Source organism: Mizuhopecten yessoensis, unplaced genomic scaffold (assembly GCF_002113885.1).
Source record: "Mizuhopecten yessoensis strain PY_sf001 unplaced genomic scaffold, ASM211388v2 scaffold10331, whole genome shotgun sequence".
NCBI classification, from domain to species: domain Eukaryota; kingdom Metazoa; phylum Mollusca; class Bivalvia; order Pectinida; family Pectinidae; genus Mizuhopecten; species Mizuhopecten yessoensis.
In genome coordinates, this window is record NW_018408493.1 from 2,201,281 (window position 1) to 2,219,554 (window position 18,274).

Here is an 18,274-nt window from a genome sequence, read left to right on the forward strand (position 1 = left end):
TACTAACCACCGCCCCTGACTTAGATGACGACTCCAGGCGTCGAACTTACCACCGCCCCTGACTAAGATGACGACGCCGGGCGTCGGACTTACCACAGCCCCTGACTAAGATGACGACGCCAGGCGTCGGACTTACCACAGCCCCTGACTAAGATGACGACGCCAGGCGCCGTACTAACCACCGCCCCTGACTAAGATGAGGACGTCAGGCGCCGTACTAACCACCGCCCCTGACTTAGATGACGACTCCAGGCGTCGAACTTACCACCGCCCCTGACTAAGATGACGCCGCCAGGCGTCGTACTTACCACCGCCCCTTACTTAGAAAGACGACGCCAGGCGCCGTACTTACCACCGCCCCTGACTAAGATGAGGACGCCAGGCGCCGTACTTACGACCGACCCTGACTAAGATGACGACGCCAGGCGTCGTACAAACCACCGCCCCTGACTAAGATGAGGACGTCAGGCGTGGTACTAACCCCCGCCCCTGACTAAGATGACGACGCCAGGCGTCGAACTTAGCACCGCCCCTGACTAAGATGACGACGCCAGGCGCCGTACTTACCACCGCCCCTGACTAAGATGAGGACGCCAGGCGCCGTACTTACGACCGACCCTGACTAAGATGACGACGCCAGGCGTCGTACAAACCACCGCCCCTGACTAAGATGAGGACGTCAGGCGTGGTACTAACCCCCGCCCCTGACTAAGATGACGACGCCAGGCGCCGTACTAACCACCGCCCCTGACTAAGATGACGACGCCAGGCGCCGTACTTACCACCGCCCCTGACTAAGATGACGACGATGACGATAATTTTTGAAATTGGTTAACACAAAATAAGTTTCCCTTACACGTCACACAATATTGCGAATTAAAATCTGTGCTGGAACTGAGGCGTTTCCTCTGAACCCCGTGTGTGATTATCGATCTATCTATCTCTCGTAAACTGGTCTCATGTTTGTTCTGACTGAAAATCCATCATACCATTAACAGTACAAATACACGGGTCGGGTACACACACAAATTAATATTGCCAATAAAAAATTAATTGAAATATCAAGCGCGTGCAGCATAGTCGCCCTGGTAACGAGATTTTCTGTAACAGTAACAGTTCTAGTATATATAGAGAAAATAAAATAATTAAATTAGAATTGCAAACATCAGCAGTACTTTACGAAATCAAATATCTATCAGTTTTCATTGTATTTAAATATTGATGTTTTGTGTTTGTAGAATTGTACTTCCGGTTGCTCCGATCAATTTCCTTATAGGTGTTTACTAGCTAGGTGTTCGATAACAGGTAATTTCATGTAGTTCAGTGTCAATAGCCAGGTGAATAGGAGAACGGAGCTATATTTGTTAGTCATGTATTACTAAACAACAATTAAACGGGAGGTTTTCCGAGAGAACGGTATGAATACAATTGGAATTCCGTCAAAAGGGCATTTCATACGCTGAAGCTGTACATGTCGGTAGTGTCAAGGAAATATCTTCATAGTAACAAATGTATGGGCAGCCTTTCCATGCTGACAGTTACTTTAGAATGATTTAATCACTGCGTGAGGGCGACGTGATATGCCTAATACAATAAGAAATCATTAGTAAACGTCACATTATGATATTCATGAGATATACATGAAGATAAACTCTGGTTCTCTCATAACTTGATTTAACAGATATCAGAACTACAGGCGCCATGGCCGGACGACAAGAAGGGAAGCGCGTGCTGTACGGTCTTCTTAAGAACACTCGGTGTTACTTGTGTCGTAATGAGTTTAAGGACCCTCGTGAACTGGACTGTTGTCACGTGTATTGTAAGACATGTCTGGACGGTTACATCGACAGTGTCTGTCCAGACGGGACGATAGACTGTCCGCTTTGTGATACGGCGACTCGTACTCCAGAACAAGGTGCTGAGGGCATCAAGAGAAATTTGTACCTCAATCTTGGAACTACTACTGTGGGCATCACCTGTGATGTATGTAACGATAACCAATATGCGATCGGAAGATGTGTCGAGTGCGCACAGGATTTCTGCGAGAATTGTTTCAATTACCATAACAACATCAGGTCGACTCGCGAACATCACATTGCAACTATTGGCAAGGACCATCTTCAAGGAAAGTTGGCAAGAGATGTGTACTGTGAAATACACGTAGACGAGAAGAAGACGTATTATTGTATTGACTGTGAGAAGCTTGTATGTCAACATTGCAATATGACGAAACACAAACTGCATATGTCCAGAGTCGCCACGGAAATGTCCGACAACTTCCGAGAGCAACTTACGAAACTCGTAGAATCCGACGAATTTGCCAACCATGTGTTTTGGATGACTGATAGAAAAGCCGAAACAACACAACACATCAAGAAACTGGAGAGTGCAGAGGATTTGGCGATGAGGGAAATAAACAACCACGCCAAGGTTTGGCACGCGCTGGTCGAAGACACGAAAAAGACCATGTTGAGGCAAGCCAGGGAGGAGGCAAGGAAGGGCATAGCTCCCGCTAAAAATATCGGTAAGAAATTAGAAACCAATATACAATCCTTCGCCAATGTATATCTTGTGGCACATGCAGCAATGAAACAGTCAGATGACGTGGAGATTGTTGAAAGTGGACTGAAGTTACAGAGAAAACTGACAAGTTTGAAACTGGAGGGACCTGTTCGCGCTATCTCAAAAAATGCAGGTATTCAGTTTCATTCAAAAGTCATGGCTGCGGAAGAATTTCTGCCTCAATTCGGTCATATAGGAGCTGCAGTTCCTTATCAGTCAAAACCTCGACTGTTATCCCAATTTTGTACAAAGACGGCTGGTGCGCCCGTCTCCGCCATCTCTTACGCTGCGGACGGCCGCGCCTGGATTATTGAAGGGATAGATGGCAAAATTAATTTATACGATGGCAGGGGAAGAGTGCACCAGAAGTTCAACTTGAACCTCCCTGCGGACGACTTAATCTGCGGGCCGGACAACAAGACATACGTGTCGTGTAACTCCGCCAAAAAAATTGTGGAAGTAGACGAGGCCTTCCAAACGTCTGTTGTGACTTACACGGATATGTGTTCAAGAGGCATCGCGTTTGACCGAAATCAGAATGCACTCGTTATCTGTTTAACTGAGAAAAATGCCTTTTATGATTATGAAAATCACCATAACAACAGAGTCGTTAAAAAGATTGTGAACGGCGAAAAAAGAATGGAAACACCAAATATATTGTCTTTTGCTGGGTCGCCTTTGGTCGAGTACCCAGCACGTCTTGCGGTTACAAAATCTGGATTTATTGCTATTTCTGACTGGAAGAGAAACTGTGTAACGATATTGAACGACAAAGGGCACGTGGAAACGGAGTATTTCAGTCTTCGGAAGGCTAACATATCAGATTCTGACATTTTCTGTCCAAGAGGTATATGCTGTGACAGCGAGGGCAGGATTCTTGTGGCGGATTTTAACAACCATCGAATCATGATTCTGGACGAAACTGGACATACGTTCTTGCCAATACTGACCACCGAGAACGGAATCTATCATCCATGGTCAGTCAATTGTGGCAATGATGGTCTGGTGTGGGTAGGAAACAAACATGGCGAGGTCAAAGTTTACAGCGTAACCTTCGCGGGTAACGACAAGTGACGTTGTTTATTTCGGGGACGTTGGACAGAAGACGGGATTACCCGCCAAAATGTCATTTCTCTCCCATAGAATCCGCTCTTTGACCACTGAGTACTGTCTGACATTAATAAGGATCATCAATTATTGGTGTTTAGGGAATAGTATCAACTTACATATTAGACGAACCAAGGTCTTACATTATACATTCATGTCCGGTTCGGTGAATGCTGGGTAACGCCGGTAATGTATATATTTATAGGGAGAATAGTAATATAATAACAATTGTACTGTAATCACTTTTTGTAAATAGCTGCTGAGTAACATGGAGCGGAACTCTCGGTCGATTTTAAGGTCCATTCTTGTTTTGATGCATTGGTCAATTATTTAAAAGGCCTTATAACGACAATGAAGCTGGCGGACTTGCATGTTATGTATCAGGTATTGAAATGTAAATTTTTAAGATCGCCCGAATGAAAACAAGAACACAAATTCAACCAATTTCGAAAATCTATGCATCGAGGCCAGGATCAGTTATCGTTAATGGCATTAAAACTTTATATATGAGAGAATGTGTTTGATGCCTCAACGGTGGTATACTCGTATATATATTTTTAAATATAAATACCATCATTGGGGAGGGTCATTTTACCGAAAGTTGATCTCAACCCCAAAAACGTATAAAATTACTCTAAACGCCTCAGTTTAAGTTCAAATATAACTGTAACAAATCCTCAGGTCCATGGGAGAGCTTGCAGTGCATCCATTTACCATGAAACGTTATATAACGTCCCTGCTATCCACTTGGGTAAGTACTAATACTTTGCTTGATAAAACGATGTGTAATGTTTCTATCAAAATATCTTTATAAACCACAAAAAAAGATATTCGTCTGAATTATTTCACGCAAAAACACAAACAGACGATTGAATATGAACTTTCCGATAGAGACAAAGCCATATTCCGTGTCAAATTTACAAACGCTGCTTCACGAATGAGACAATTAGTATATCGTGTAATCAGGGCCAATCTCACGAAAGAAATTACACTAGACGTATCTTTCTTAATTTGTCTTTTGTCGTTGTTTTTCTTTACAATAATGTATGAAAACTTAGAATTTTATAAAAGTGTGTTTTATCTTAATGAAACAAGCACAATATAACCACCATGGTCTCAAATCGGTCGAAAAGGAATTCGGCTTCTTGTCTAGTTAGGATTTTAAGGTATTGCGTGGTAGATGCCATCGGTAGGTATAGTTATTGATTGTCTGTCACCCTCGTTACAACAACTTTACAATATATTTGATGGAGCGATGTGTACTGATAAATTTAGATTTTTATTAACAATATCTGTCACTCTAGATCAGCCAATCAAGAGATCGATGTACAACATAGTTGTAATATATGCGCCGTGCCTGAATCTATTATGTATGTGATATTATTTACACTATTGATTTTCGATGGCTGTCTGTATTGTATTCTAAGTGTGTTTTCAAGTGTAACCAGTGATGTATATTATCGATATTGATGATTGTGTTACTAATAAAAGATTAAATAACAATGCTTTAACCGATTGATTTAGCCAGTGATTATATCTAGACACGCTTGTGGGACCTCAAACCAATTCAAATGTATACTGCTGGTGACCCGAGATAAGCCGTTATATAATTATCACCTGTACCATCTATACTGTAAAAGTTGAAATAACCGCGGTCTGGAAATGTTCGCGTTTAGAAAATTATCGCGAAAATATCCACACGCGAATATATATTTATCGATTATATATAAATAGAATATTTAGATTTCAGAGCAATAACCAACGCGAAAATGTCCACACCGCGATCAGTTTAATGGGTCACAACGCGAGATTTTCCACACCGCGATCAGTTTAATGGGTCACAATGCGAACCTTTACACACGCGAAAATATCCAGTTTTACAGTACTGTAAATGCTCATGTTTTTCGCGTTGAGTAAAATAGCGTGAAATCTTCACATGCGATATCTCTAGATAAATAAAGTATCTATACACATAATAGAAATAGATTTTCAAAGTAATGCCAACGCCAAAATTTCCTTATCGCGATCAGTTTGAAGAGTTACATTGCGAACATTTCCGCAAGCGAGGAAATCCACTTTTACAGTAGTCTCGTTCAACCAGACTCTTTTTGTCTGTGCAAGCTACACCGTTTGTTTGAACGAGACAGTAGTGTGAATTGCCAGCTCCATCTAACCATGTACTGACCACATGTACGTCACGTGTGGTTAACAAAACCTTAAACATATACGTTATACAAAATGAATATTGATTTTATTTTAACAATGGGTCAAGTACGGTTGTGCTGGCTGAGGGGTGAAAAAGTAGGATAGGGTTTGGATAGTGATATATCGACATCGGCATTTAGTACGTCTATAAAAATACCAATACTACCTGAGCCATAATATTACTTTAAATATAGGAAGCTACAGAAACAAGTCCAGAATTTCAGGAAAAACTATGCCAGACATTTTGCGCCTCTGTTGATTAATAGATAGTCCCAGTCTGGAAACAGAGTCCTGCAGATTACATAATATTACTGTGTTTCCTCAGAAGACATGAAATCTGGAAGTACTTCTAATACACCAGCCTCTGTTTGAGCTTCATTACTCATTTCCTACCACTGATTTACACTTGTTAACCAAACCTGTCCCTCAAATCTCTATTGTGAAAACAAAGTTGCCATCCTGAGTGCTGTAGTTCATGTCTATTGGCAATGGAGTCGGTACCCAATATTAACACTTGTTCTTTATTCAAACTTCAGTTCTTTATTACTTTAAACCTTGAGGTTTATCAGTGAGTTTATTACCTCTACTTGGATATATATCGGAGAATGACCTCTCCACAACCCAGTACATTATTACCCTATTATAGGTATGTAGAGAACCAGAAACCTGTTCAGACCAGTATGTACAGAAGGCATCAGGTAAACGGAAAATTAATTTAACATAAGTGTTTCTAGCATCTTTTTGACATTGAAGATGGTATGCTGGCACACAACAGTTTCGTTCAATGGCATTCCCCAAGAGGCACTACCAGTGGTTCACACAACATGGAATACAGTTTGTATGTTTGAATGAAATTATGTTGCATACCATCATAAATGTTAAAATAGTGCTATTCAATTATTAAATAATACTAAGTAGATGACAAAACAATCAGATAGAATCTATATATAGATTTTAATGGAGAAACCTGACCCGATTTTTACATAGTCAGACTAAACTTGTATTACCATTAGGTTAGGGCATCAATAATTAGTATTAACATTCTTATCAGTGTTTTATACATCACTGTCATCAGTCAGAGATTTATGTAAAAATCTTCAATAAACAGATTCAAAACAAAGATAGTTTCACAAAGTAGATAATTTAATTTAGCAAATATTGATTCTATATCATGACCTCCTCACAAAGTACAAAGTCTACCACCCCCTGTGTTGGTTCTTTATCATGACCGCCTCACAAAGTACAAAGTCTACCATCTCCTGTGTTGGTTCTATATCATGATCTCCTCACAAAGTACAAAGCTACCCCCCCCTGTGTTGGTTCTATATCATGACCTCCTCACAAAGTACAAAGTCTACCATCCTCTGTGTTGGTTCTATATCATGATCTCCTCACAAAGTACAAAGCTACCCCCCCCTGTGTTGGTTCTATATCATGACCTCCTCACAAAGTACAAAGTCTACTATCCCCTGTGTTGGTTCTATATCATGATCTCCTCACAAAGTACAAAGCTACCACCCCCTGTGTTGGTTCTATATCATGACCTCCTCACAAAGTACAAAGTCTACCATCCCCTGTGTTGGTTCTATACCTGACCTCCTCACAAAGTATAAAGTCTACCATCCCCTGTGTTGGTTCTATACCAGACCTCCCCACAAAGGACAAAGTCTACCATCCCCTGTGTTGGTTCTATACCAGACCTCCCCACAAAGGACAAAGTCTACCATCCCCTGTGTTGGTTCTATATCGTGACTTCCACACAAAGTACAAAGTCTACCATCCCCTGTGTTGGCTCTATATCCTGACCTCCTCACAAAGTACAAAGTCTACCATCACCTGTGTTGGTTCTATATCATGATCTATTCACTTAATTCAAAGTCCTCTATTTTGATTGAACATGTTATTTCTATGTTTTGCCATCCTCAGGAGGTACAGAGTCCTCCATCGCCTGATTTAGTTGTACCACCCCCTGTGTTGGTTCTTTATCATGACCGCCTCACAAAGTACAAAGTCTACCATCTCCTGTGTTGGTTCTATATCATGATCTCCTCACAAAGTAGAAAGTCTACCATCCCCTGTGTTGGTTCTATACCTGACCTCCTCACAAAGTACAAAGTCTACCATCCTCTGTGTTGGTTCTATATCATGATCTCCTCACAAAGTACAAAGCTACCACCCCCTGCGTTGGTTCTATATCATGACCTCCTCACAAAGTATGTATACAAAGTCTACCACCCCCTGTGTTGGTTCTCTATCCTGACCTCCTCACAAAGTACAAAGTCTACCATCCCCTGCGTTGGTTCTATATCATGATCTCCTCACAAGTATAAAGGCTACCACCCCCTGTGTTGGTTCTATATCATGACCTCCTCACAAAGTATGTATACAAAGTCTACCACCCCCTGTGTTGGTTCTATATCCTGACCTCCTCACACAGTACAAAGTCTACCATCCCCTGTGTTGGTTCTATATCCTGACTTCCACACAAAGTACAAAGTCTACCATCCCCTGTGTTGGTTCTATACCAGACCTCCCCACAAAGGACAAAGTCTACCATCCCCTGTGTTGGTTCTATACCTGACCTCCTCACAAAGTACAAAGTCTACCATAACCTGTGTTGGTTCTATATCATGATCTCCTCACAAAGTAGAAAGTCTACCATCCCCTGTGTTGGTTCTATATCGTGACTTCCACACAAAGTACAAAGTCTACCATCCCCTGTGTTGGTTCTATACCAGACCTCCCCACAAAGGACAAAGTCTACCATCCCCTGTGTTGGTTCTATACCTGACCTCCTCACAAAGTACAAAGTCTACCATCCTCTGTGTTGGTTCTATATCATGATCTCCTCACAAAGTACAAAGTCTACCATCCCCTGTGTTGGTTCTATATCATGATCTCTTCACTTAATTCAAAGTCCTCTATTTTGATTGAACATGTTATTTCTATGTTTTGACATCCTCAGGAGGTACAGAGTCCTCCATCGCCTGATTTAGTTGTGTTGATGAGGCTGTATCAAAATCATATTTTGTTGTCTCTATGATCTCCTCCATGTGAACATAGTCCTCAATTGTCTCTGTTGGTTCTATGTGGGAGATGGTTGGCTTCAGGTCGTAGCCTCGGTCAGGGGTGCCCAACAGAAGAAACTTAAGTAGAGTCTTAAGAACGTCGTCATTGTAGCCTACAATCTTCCCATCCTGCACACCGTCGAACATGTCAATCTCTGTATGCCAAAACAGATTGCAGTGAGGATTGTTTTCATCCGGCTTCCACATCTGTAATGTGTTCAGTTGGTAGGCACCAAACAGAAACTTTCTACCATCAGTGATGATGGTCTGGGATGTCAATGGATAGGTCATGTCAGAGTACATACTAAATCCTGAAACATAGCAAAACGGTATAGTTACATTTCTATATGAATGGTTGGTGTTTGTGAGGTGAGGCATGGGAGTGGTATATATACATACGTGTAGCTGTGTGATCAAATAGAGGTTTCAAGACAACCAACTGTTGTTTATCATGTTCATGAAACTTTAATTTAATAGCTGAATCTCGAATTTTGAAACTCAACCACAACAAGCGTTTTCTTTCTTTTTTCTTTCAAATTGGATTTAAATAAATTGTTAACCACTTGTAAACTTTAAGCATCCATTATGGACCTACGTCATCGCTGAATGTTTGGAATGATGGAGCACAAAGTCAAAGGGCGTAAACTTCAAACTGCAATGTTCCATATTTGCAGATTTTAAAATAATGACACTGAGAGTGAGGTACATCGATCTTGATCATGTGAAATGCTGTGTTAAAGTAGAGAGCCTGTGTACTACAACATCTTACCCTGGTAGTGAGCCTGTGTACTACGACATCTTACCCTGGTAGTGAGCCTGTGTCCTACGACATCTTACCCTGGTAGAGAGCCTGTGTCCTACAACATCTTACCCTGGTAGTGAGCCTGTGTACTACGACATCTTACCCTGGTAGTGAGCCTGTGTACTATGACATCTTACCCTGGTAGTGAGCCTGTGTACTACGACATATCTTACCCTGGTAGTGAGCCTGCGCCACAGTGGACAGGAAGGAGGAGCTGAGAGCGAACCCTTTCCAGATTTCTGGGATGACATCAGGGCTGGACTTGTAGGCTATAGCTGCTTTATCTAACAGGAAAGAGTTGACAGTCTCCAGCGATAGATATCCGAACTCACACGGTGAGCCGAGGTTTACACCTGTAACAAAAGGTATCTACTGATCTCTTATTCAAAGAAAAAAAGCTTAGCATCTGTTTTAGAGAGAATAAGCAATACAAGCTAGGCAGATGTGTATAAATATACCGTATTTGCCATAAATAGCGCTAATGAACTTGAAAAAAAGGCTTAAAGGAGGATATTTATTAGGATAATAAAATGCTTATTATAGAAAAAGTTCTGCAACTTCCACCCATTGTTATCACTGAAAGACATTATAAAAATTCCAGTGTGACTGGAGTTTTGAGTTTTTTTATTTTTTTCATCTACAGAAAGATCACGGTCTATAAGTATACCTACAAGTCAAACAGCTGGTATATAGATGCAGAACTTACCGGGTAGAAAGTGGGGTGTACATTTCTCCTTCATTTGCCCCAATACTAAAGGGTGGTATGGGCACTTTGGGTAATCCCGTCCAACACAGCTCTCTGAATCCCGATCTACAAACTACAAACATAGAACCTTGTCACCCTGACATATTGTCTATTCTAGTCAAAATAAATTATCTATGAAATTTCCCCGAGACCTTTACAGTATGGACCTGAGAGTTTTAAACTACACATTGTTATGTCCAGTTGTGACATTAACAGTTTCGTAAAAAAGAAGTAATGGCCCTGATAACACGTTAACGACAGGACACAGACCAAAGATCTATTATATATATACTATATCCATACAGTGATTTTCGTTTGCTCAGTTTTACTGCAGAATACAGGCTGTTTCTCCTCGCTAAAAAGTGCCTTATTTTCCCAAAATGACCAAATAACGGAGGAATATATTCCCAATTTCAATACAAATAGTGAATACTGTATTTTCACAATTCATAAAGGAACTGCATGCTGTTGTAAAATTCAGGTAACAAAAACACTGCCATATATACATGTATATAAATGTACAGTGTATATTAACTTTGAAACATCAAATAAATGTACAGCAATGTCTATTAGATTTGTGTCTGGAAAGCAATTCTAAGTGACCTTTGACAGGGTTTGACACCAGTCACTTACACTAGTCCTTTAGTCCGTGACTAGTATTAAAGGACTAGTCGACTGATTTACCTAATCTAACTGGTCCTTTGGACTAATGAAAAAGATATGTTTTCACAATATCATGATCATTTGATAGACAGATCACAAAATAAGAATATTCCTTTTGGAGAAAGGCTTAAAATACAGATTACTTCATAATAATTGTACAACTGAAACATGACAGGTCATGAAAAACAGAAACATAAAGGTTTTCTTTTTCTATCCTGTTCTAATATAAATAGAGCACACTACCAGGAAACAATGAAGAGTATATAAAACCAGTCAACTAATGAACTTACCTCGGGTAATGGAAGCCACGCCCTAATGAACTTACCTCGGGTAATGGAAGCTCCGCCCTAATGAACTTACCTCGGGTAATGGAAGCCACGCTCTAATGAACTTACTTTGGGTAATGAAAGCTCCGCCCTAATGAACTTACCTCGGGTAATGGAAGCTCCTCCCTAATGAACTTACCTCATGTAATGGAAGCTCCGCCCTAATGACCTTACCTCAGGTAATGGAAGCGCCGCCCTAATGAACTTACCCCAGGTAATGGAAGCCCCGCCCTAATGATCTTACCTCGGGGAATGGAAGCTCCGTCCTAATGAACTTACCTCGGATAATGGAAGCCACGCTCTAATGAACTTACCTCGGGTAATGGAAGCTCCGCCCTAATGAACTTACCTCGGGTAATGGAAGCCACGCCCTAATGAACTTACCTCAGGTAATGGAAGCCCCGCCCTAATGATCTTACCTCGGGTAATGGAAGCTCCGTCCTCAGTTGGAAACTTGTTTTATATTCTCCCTGAAATTTCATCACTTTTTGCTTGAATTTCCGTTTTTCTTCAATAAGTCCTGTATCAGACAACCGATCCCAGTATGCTTGTTGGAAAACATCCTCCGAGAACTCTGACGTTAATAGATGGGAGTGACTATAGGACAAAATTGACAAGATCTTTAGAATCATACTTTTGATCAACAGTTTTGAAACCTTTTCCTTGCTCAACCCAACAGGGTTGCCTAGTGACGATCTGCGGTAGACTTTTTCACACTCATTCACTATAATTTCCTTCACTAAAGGAGTAACAAGTTCTAATTCATTTGTTACATCCACATTGTCATAAACACTAGGAAGTCCATCATTGGGAAATGTCTTGGTTTTGTCTAGCTGATAGTTGAACAGACGTGGCTCGAGACTTTTGCCATTGAAGAACCAGGCAAACTTGAGATCTCCTTTGTACTTGCTATGAATTTCGTGGACTTTCTTGACATGGTCAATTCGGCCTTGGACTGAAGGAATCGCTAGAGATTCTTGTTCTAAATTGTACATGTTCCAGGCATAATCTCGCTCCATTCCTTTCCAGTTACCTAGAATGTTAAAATGTCACTTTAGTTACAAAGAACTGAATATTGGCATGTACATGTGATGACTGATGATGATGTCCACAAGGTGGATCTCGCGTCTGTTTAGGGACATGGGGGATGGACTATTGTGAAAATTGAAGAGTTAATCAAATTGACATGCATGCTTATAATTTACAACACCAAGTTAATTTGCGTGTTGTATTATATGAAAAATACCCAAGTCCTAAAAACAAACCCAGTATGTTCCTTACTGAATACAGTAAAATTTGCACATACATCATTACTGAGATTTTCTACATCCGAGACAGTTTGATGCAAAGTGGATGACCATGCATATCAATACTTTTTGAAGATAGATATGCCAAGATTATACTATATATTCCAACTTCAATGTACCAAAGCTTTGTGTGCTTATCTTTGATTTCAGTGGAGACCATGCATTCCCCCCTACATAATGTGGTTGCATTGCTTAATTAACCAACATGTCCTTGCATACGTAGATACCCAAGGAATTGGTGGATTTTCACGTCTATCTTAAAAACTGCTAGTTCTACCACAGTGATACATCAGTCTCCCGTAAGTTTTAAGGGTGACTTTGTGATATAGATAAACACCAGATTTATGCATAACAGTAGGTAGGATGTTATATGTTAATTATTAACTTAAATTCTTACTTGCAATATTTAAACCTTTGGTACCTAGGCTACCACTACAAATTATTATATGTAACAGGAGAGGAAAAATGCACGGCCAGACCAGGATTCTAACCCGGGACCCTCCGAACTCTAGACAGATGCTCTACCAATTGAGCTATCTGGTCGCCGATGATCGACCCAGTCATGTTCTGCTACATATTTTTACTAATACAATATTAGTCATTTTTTCTCATTCCCGATAGTTGTGTAAGCTAAGTTTGTATGTCTTCTACTTCTACCAGATAATGACATACTTCAACTGGTTGATGATTTTGTCATATATGGTTGTGGCATGAACAGAAAAAAAAAGGAACAGAATTAATACTTGAAGGAGGAGATTGCTGATTTGGAGGAGGATGGAGTGTCTGCTGATGAAATTTCAGGTGGAAGTGTGTTCCAATCATTGATTGTACCGGGTTAGAGGGCTTTTTTCCTCATGGACGTTCTACAGGAGATAGTGCGGAAATAATTTTGATGACAGTGCATTGGTTGTCTTGTAGTGGGGACCAGGTGTTTGGGGTTGATGGCAGCTTTACTATGGCATATTTTGTAGAGCATGATCAGCAAGACTGCGCCATTTAAGGTGATTTAACATATGCATGTTACCATCGCTTGAGGTGTTACAATGTCGGTTGGTGACATAACGGGCAGCCCTGTGCTGAACCATCTCTCTCTTGTCAGTGTCTTTTTTCAGGTATGTGTCCCAAACTGGACTAGCGTATTCTAACTGAGGGCGAACAAAGGATTTACATGCCTTTTCTTTGATGTCAGAAGATGATATCTTCAGTTTTCGCCTGAGGTAGCTCATGGTAGTTTTGGATAGTTAAATTACCGACATGGGACACCCACGTCATGCGAGACCTGATGGTGACACCCAGGTATTTTGCTTCCACCACACGTTGAAGTTTATGTCCATGAAGTGTATACTGGTGGACAATGGGGTTTCTATTTCTAGAGATGGAAAGGACCTGACATTTGTCGGGATGGTACGCCATCTTCGACTTCCTATCCCAAAAGACTGTCAAGGTCTCTTTGCAGGGATTGTGCATCTCTCTCTGATGCAACTGTGAGACACATAATTGTATATCATCTGTGAAGAGCCTAATGGACGATGAAATGCCCTTAAATGCTCTCAGTAATGTCATTGTTATAAAACAGAAAAAGGATCGGCCCGAGGACTTAACCCTGGGGGACCCCTGATCTTACTGGGGCAGTGTTTGATTTTTACCCTTCAACAATTACCGAAAGACCATGATCAGAACATCACTTTACTCCCCCTGTTTCAAGTTAATCGTGATGTAAATTTAAAGGATCTGATGTGTATCAGCATGGTTCATTATGTAACTGACAATGATGTGCTCCAATAGCTATCTCTAATGATCATCCCAGTAAAATACCAGCTGCTTCATACCGACTCGGCCAGGGAGAATTTCTCCAGTTCATTTATAGATAAGATCAGTATAGCGATTGTGAGTGCTGTAAAACACCCCAACACCAGACGGGTCCTCCTTAAAAGCGTCTTCAACCGACAAGCGTCTTCAGGTGACAACAAGCGTCGCCAGACAAAATCTTTTAAAATACTGAATAAAGTAAGCGACATCAGAAGATATGTTGTTAATATGACTATAACCTCTATACCAAATTTCAATTTGAAGTAGTTGTATCATAGTCATATGAATAACATATCTTCTGATGTCACTTACTTTTCAGATTAATTTTAGAGGTAAAGTCTGAAAACGTTTCACGATCTGTGGAGTTTTATTCACACGTGTGCCACACCGCCGATCGTAAAAATTCAATTTATCCTTACTCGGTCAATTTTTCAAATATCAAATTTAAATTTGGTATAGAGGTGACGTATTATAGTCATATTAACAACATGTCTTCTGATGTCGCTTACTTTATTCAATATTTTTAAAGGTTATGTCTGGCACGCTTGTTGTCACTTGAAGACGCTTGTTGTCGGTTGAAGACACTTTTAAGGGTGACCGCACCAGGCCTATATATGACCTGTGCCTAATAATTAGAAGCTTTGTTTACAAATGTCTGAAATACACATGACATACTATACTGATATTGGTCACAGCACAAGTGTATTTCAGACATTTGTTACGAACCCCTGTGGTTAAGCAGAGTTCTTGTGTTATCAAATGTGTACAAAAATTTCTTATGGATCTGGATCTACGTTTTAATATTGCAAACAAATACAGTAGCTTTTGCTAAATTGGAGTGACCCGTTACAAAAACAACCAGACACCGGTGATTAATTATTGCTCTTATTGGTCACCTGGGGGGAATTTCGGCTTGACTGGTGGATACAATACTTCATCATCTTGCGTTTGTAGGGCACTCAATGAGTAACATCGCTCAGGATTTTTCTGACGGAGGGCAACCCTTAAATTTGACGAGAAACGAAAGGGTGACCTCCACATGGTAGTCGCCATTTCTGTAGATCCCAGTCATCGAAAGTCTTGATAATATATTCGATGAGGTAGTCGGGGTTATCTCCCCTCGTACACGACACGACAACAGCAATCCCATCTCACAGTTCAAAGAATTTTACATGAGCTATTCTTTTAGGAAATAAACGAAATGTTCTTCATCAAATATTGTTTATATTATCACGGACTTAGATAACAATAACTAATTTAATTCCGTGTATTACAAACAATGCCTGCAAAAAATCGATTCAAAACATATTATATATAAAAAACTGTAAAAAGGTCTTTGGGTGAAGCATATTTTTAGCGCAAACTTAAAAATATGCTTCACCCAAAGACCTTTTTACAGTTTTTTTACATCAATTTATTATTTTAATCTTCATTTTTGTCCCTGAGCTAAAGGTAAAGAGCACAACCGCGTCGGTTTAGTTGCAAAAAAAAAAACGTTCAACGCTGATTTTTACTTGAAATGTTCTCCCTACATTACATTGTATAACGTTTAACCGACGACGAAGCAAAATTAAAATCAAAATTTAAAGACATAAAACATCCAGTCCAAAAGAAACTCTGCACGTCTTACTGGGATCATATTGAAGAGATAATAAAACCCAATAGTCCAAACCCTAATAACAAATACTCTGATATGAAACGATTCTGATCTAACATTAAAGCACGATCTGATCACTGTGGCATTTCCCCACTAAAGCAAGAGGGCAAATTAATACATAATCCTGTTGGCAAAGCGCAAGTGCTCAACGCACAGTTTCAATCTGATTTTATTCTACATGAAACCCTCAATGATCGCCAGTTTACTTTCAGGTGCAATTTTCAGTGTCTCCGATATGTTGAACCATCTTAAATGGCGATCCCTTGCCGACAGACGCAGAAACACAAACCTATGTACATTATATGATGTTCAAAATTGTAAACAATCCCGGTAGTTCAGTATTAGTAAACACACTAGACTAATACCAGCAACCAGGCAATCAAGGCATTCCCACCACCAATCCTTCCAATACCACACTGCAGAACCCAGGTCAGAAAACAATCCTTCTTTCCACGATCAATATCTGAGTGGAATAAGATCCCACCAGATATCATATCCTCCTGTTCTACTACTGAATCTTTTAAATCTGCTCTCCTGTCACTGTACCCTCAAAATTAAATCTATATATATATCATTTTGGATTTCTCGGAATCGACTAAATCTCTTTCTCCCTCATGACATTATCTTCAACTTTTTGAAGTTGGTTATTACCATTCAGAAGTTAGAAGCAACGACGCCTCCACCTCCAATGGTTTTTATGTGTGTATTTTCGTGTTGGAGTTCGTCAAATATTGGAAATTTCAGATGGAAAGAAAAACGAATTATAGCATAAAGACGACAGTACTGAAAACACCGAAGTATTATTTTCTTTTATGATTAATTTTGCCTTTTGTTGAATTAAACCGATTAAGCTGAATTATAATAGTCTATCATATTTTGATGTGAGGTGAGGCTTGAAATATTCACTCGAATTTTATGAAACAAGTGTTGTAATGCCTTTTCCTGACAAATATTGGCGAAACTTTCACAACCAACATAGAAAATATAGCAGTTCATCACTTGATGATAAACGAATGCTAGTTATCGACGCCCACTTTGCAAATGACTTTAAATACATGTACATTTCTAAACTTGCTAACGTAGAAAAATCATTTGTGTTTTAATCATTTCCATTCGCAAATCAGAAAACAATCATTTTATTTAATTATTGGAGAAATAACATTACACTCTCTAGTGTTGAACATTTCGTCATATTCACCGATTGAAAATTTAAAAATGAAGATATGCATAAAAGAGAACTTGCTTACTTGCTTAACTGTTTCTCGTGCTTTGATCTACCGACTTTATGATATAAATAGCTGTTGGGTGATGTGATGATAAACGGTATTTGAAAAAACCTCACTTGAGAAAAATTGAGTCACGCGAGCCGATCATATAATATCAAAAAAATTACAGGATTTCTCAAAAGTGGGGAAGTGTGCTCATAAGTAAACCCCGTTTATGGTACAAATTATAGTGAAGGGTCACTTTCTATCTGCTCAGTTTGCGGCTTTGTGTATAGGAAACACGTGATATATGTAAGTATCATCGGAAATAACTTGTGATGTAAATATCTAGAATACAACATGCAAAGATTGTATAACAGATATCAAGTTAAGTCTAGGATCCGTGATCAGACTGATGTCATCCTCGATACTACGAGGCAAGTGAGTCACAATTACCTTTTTATATCTTTTTGGGGAAATTTTTTAAATACCATACAAATATTGCATACCTTTATTCGAATTTGGCATACCCATTATTATTTATGTTTTTGGGTATGCAAAAATCCCAATTTGCATTTGCAAAAATAAGACATATTGAATACAGAGGCGTAGCTACATTTAGCCAGGTCGATGGGAGAGCCCTAATAGGGGGACTAGAAGAACAGTCCCTACCCCGAAATTATTTAAAATTTGATACACTTGCCACGGCATAGATAGCAGACAAGTCATATGTTTTCATCTTTTAATTTGAAGGATGGTTGAACTGGAAATTGAGATATATGACGGAAGAATGACAACACACGCATTCAGTTTCTTGA

The 18,274-nt window shown here is 39.8% G+C and overlaps 3 protein-coding genes and 1 long non-coding RNA gene across 4 annotated transcripts in view; 2 read left to right on the forward strand and 2 right to left on the reverse strand.

Moving 5' to 3' along the window:
* The first annotated feature begins 1,367 nt into the window (after positions 1 to 1,367).
* Positions 1,368 to 4,244, forward strand: LOC110460209 (protein wech-like). Its single transcript, XM_021513004.1, has one exon. It carries the CDS (start codon positions 1,702 to 1,704, stop codon positions 3,634 to 3,636), a length of 1,935 nt encoding a protein of 644 aa, XP_021368679.1. The 5' UTR covers positions 1,368 to 1,701; the 3' UTR covers positions 3,637 to 4,244.
* Positions 4,245 to 6,996: 2,752 nt separating this feature from the next.
* On the reverse strand, positions 6,997 to 7,754 carry LOC110460205. Its single transcript, XR_002463981.1, has 2 exons — positions 7,209 to 7,754; positions 6,997 to 7,156 (listed from the first exon to the last, which is right to left on the reverse strand). It is a non-coding gene; the product is annotated as an uncharacterized LOC110460205 (long non-coding RNA).
* An 884-nt stretch (positions 7,755 to 8,638) lies between these two features.
* Positions 8,639 to 15,653, reverse strand: LOC110460203 (39S ribosomal protein S30, mitochondrial-like). Its single transcript, XM_021512997.1, has 5 exons — positions 15,491 to 15,653; positions 11,898 to 12,511; positions 10,451 to 10,562; positions 9,918 to 10,097; positions 8,639 to 9,253 (listed from the first exon to the last, which is right to left on the reverse strand). The coding sequence occupies exons 1-5, from the start codon at positions 15,645 to 15,647 to the stop codon at positions 8,820 to 8,822; spliced, it is 1,497 nt and encodes a 498-aa protein (XP_021368672.1). The 5' UTR covers positions 15,648 to 15,653; the 3' UTR covers positions 8,639 to 8,819.
* A 2,172-nt stretch (positions 15,654 to 17,825) lies between these two features.
* The window catches only part of LOC110460151 (long-chain-fatty-acid--CoA ligase ACSBG2-like), a 54,461-nt gene continuing 54,012 nt past the window's right edge, over positions 17,826 to 18,274 (forward strand). The window contains exon 1 of the mRNA XM_021512889.1: positions 17,826 to 17,897. The gene's annotated coding sequence lies outside the window, so the exon portion shown is untranslated. The remainder of the gene's footprint in view (positions 17,898 to 18,274) is intronic.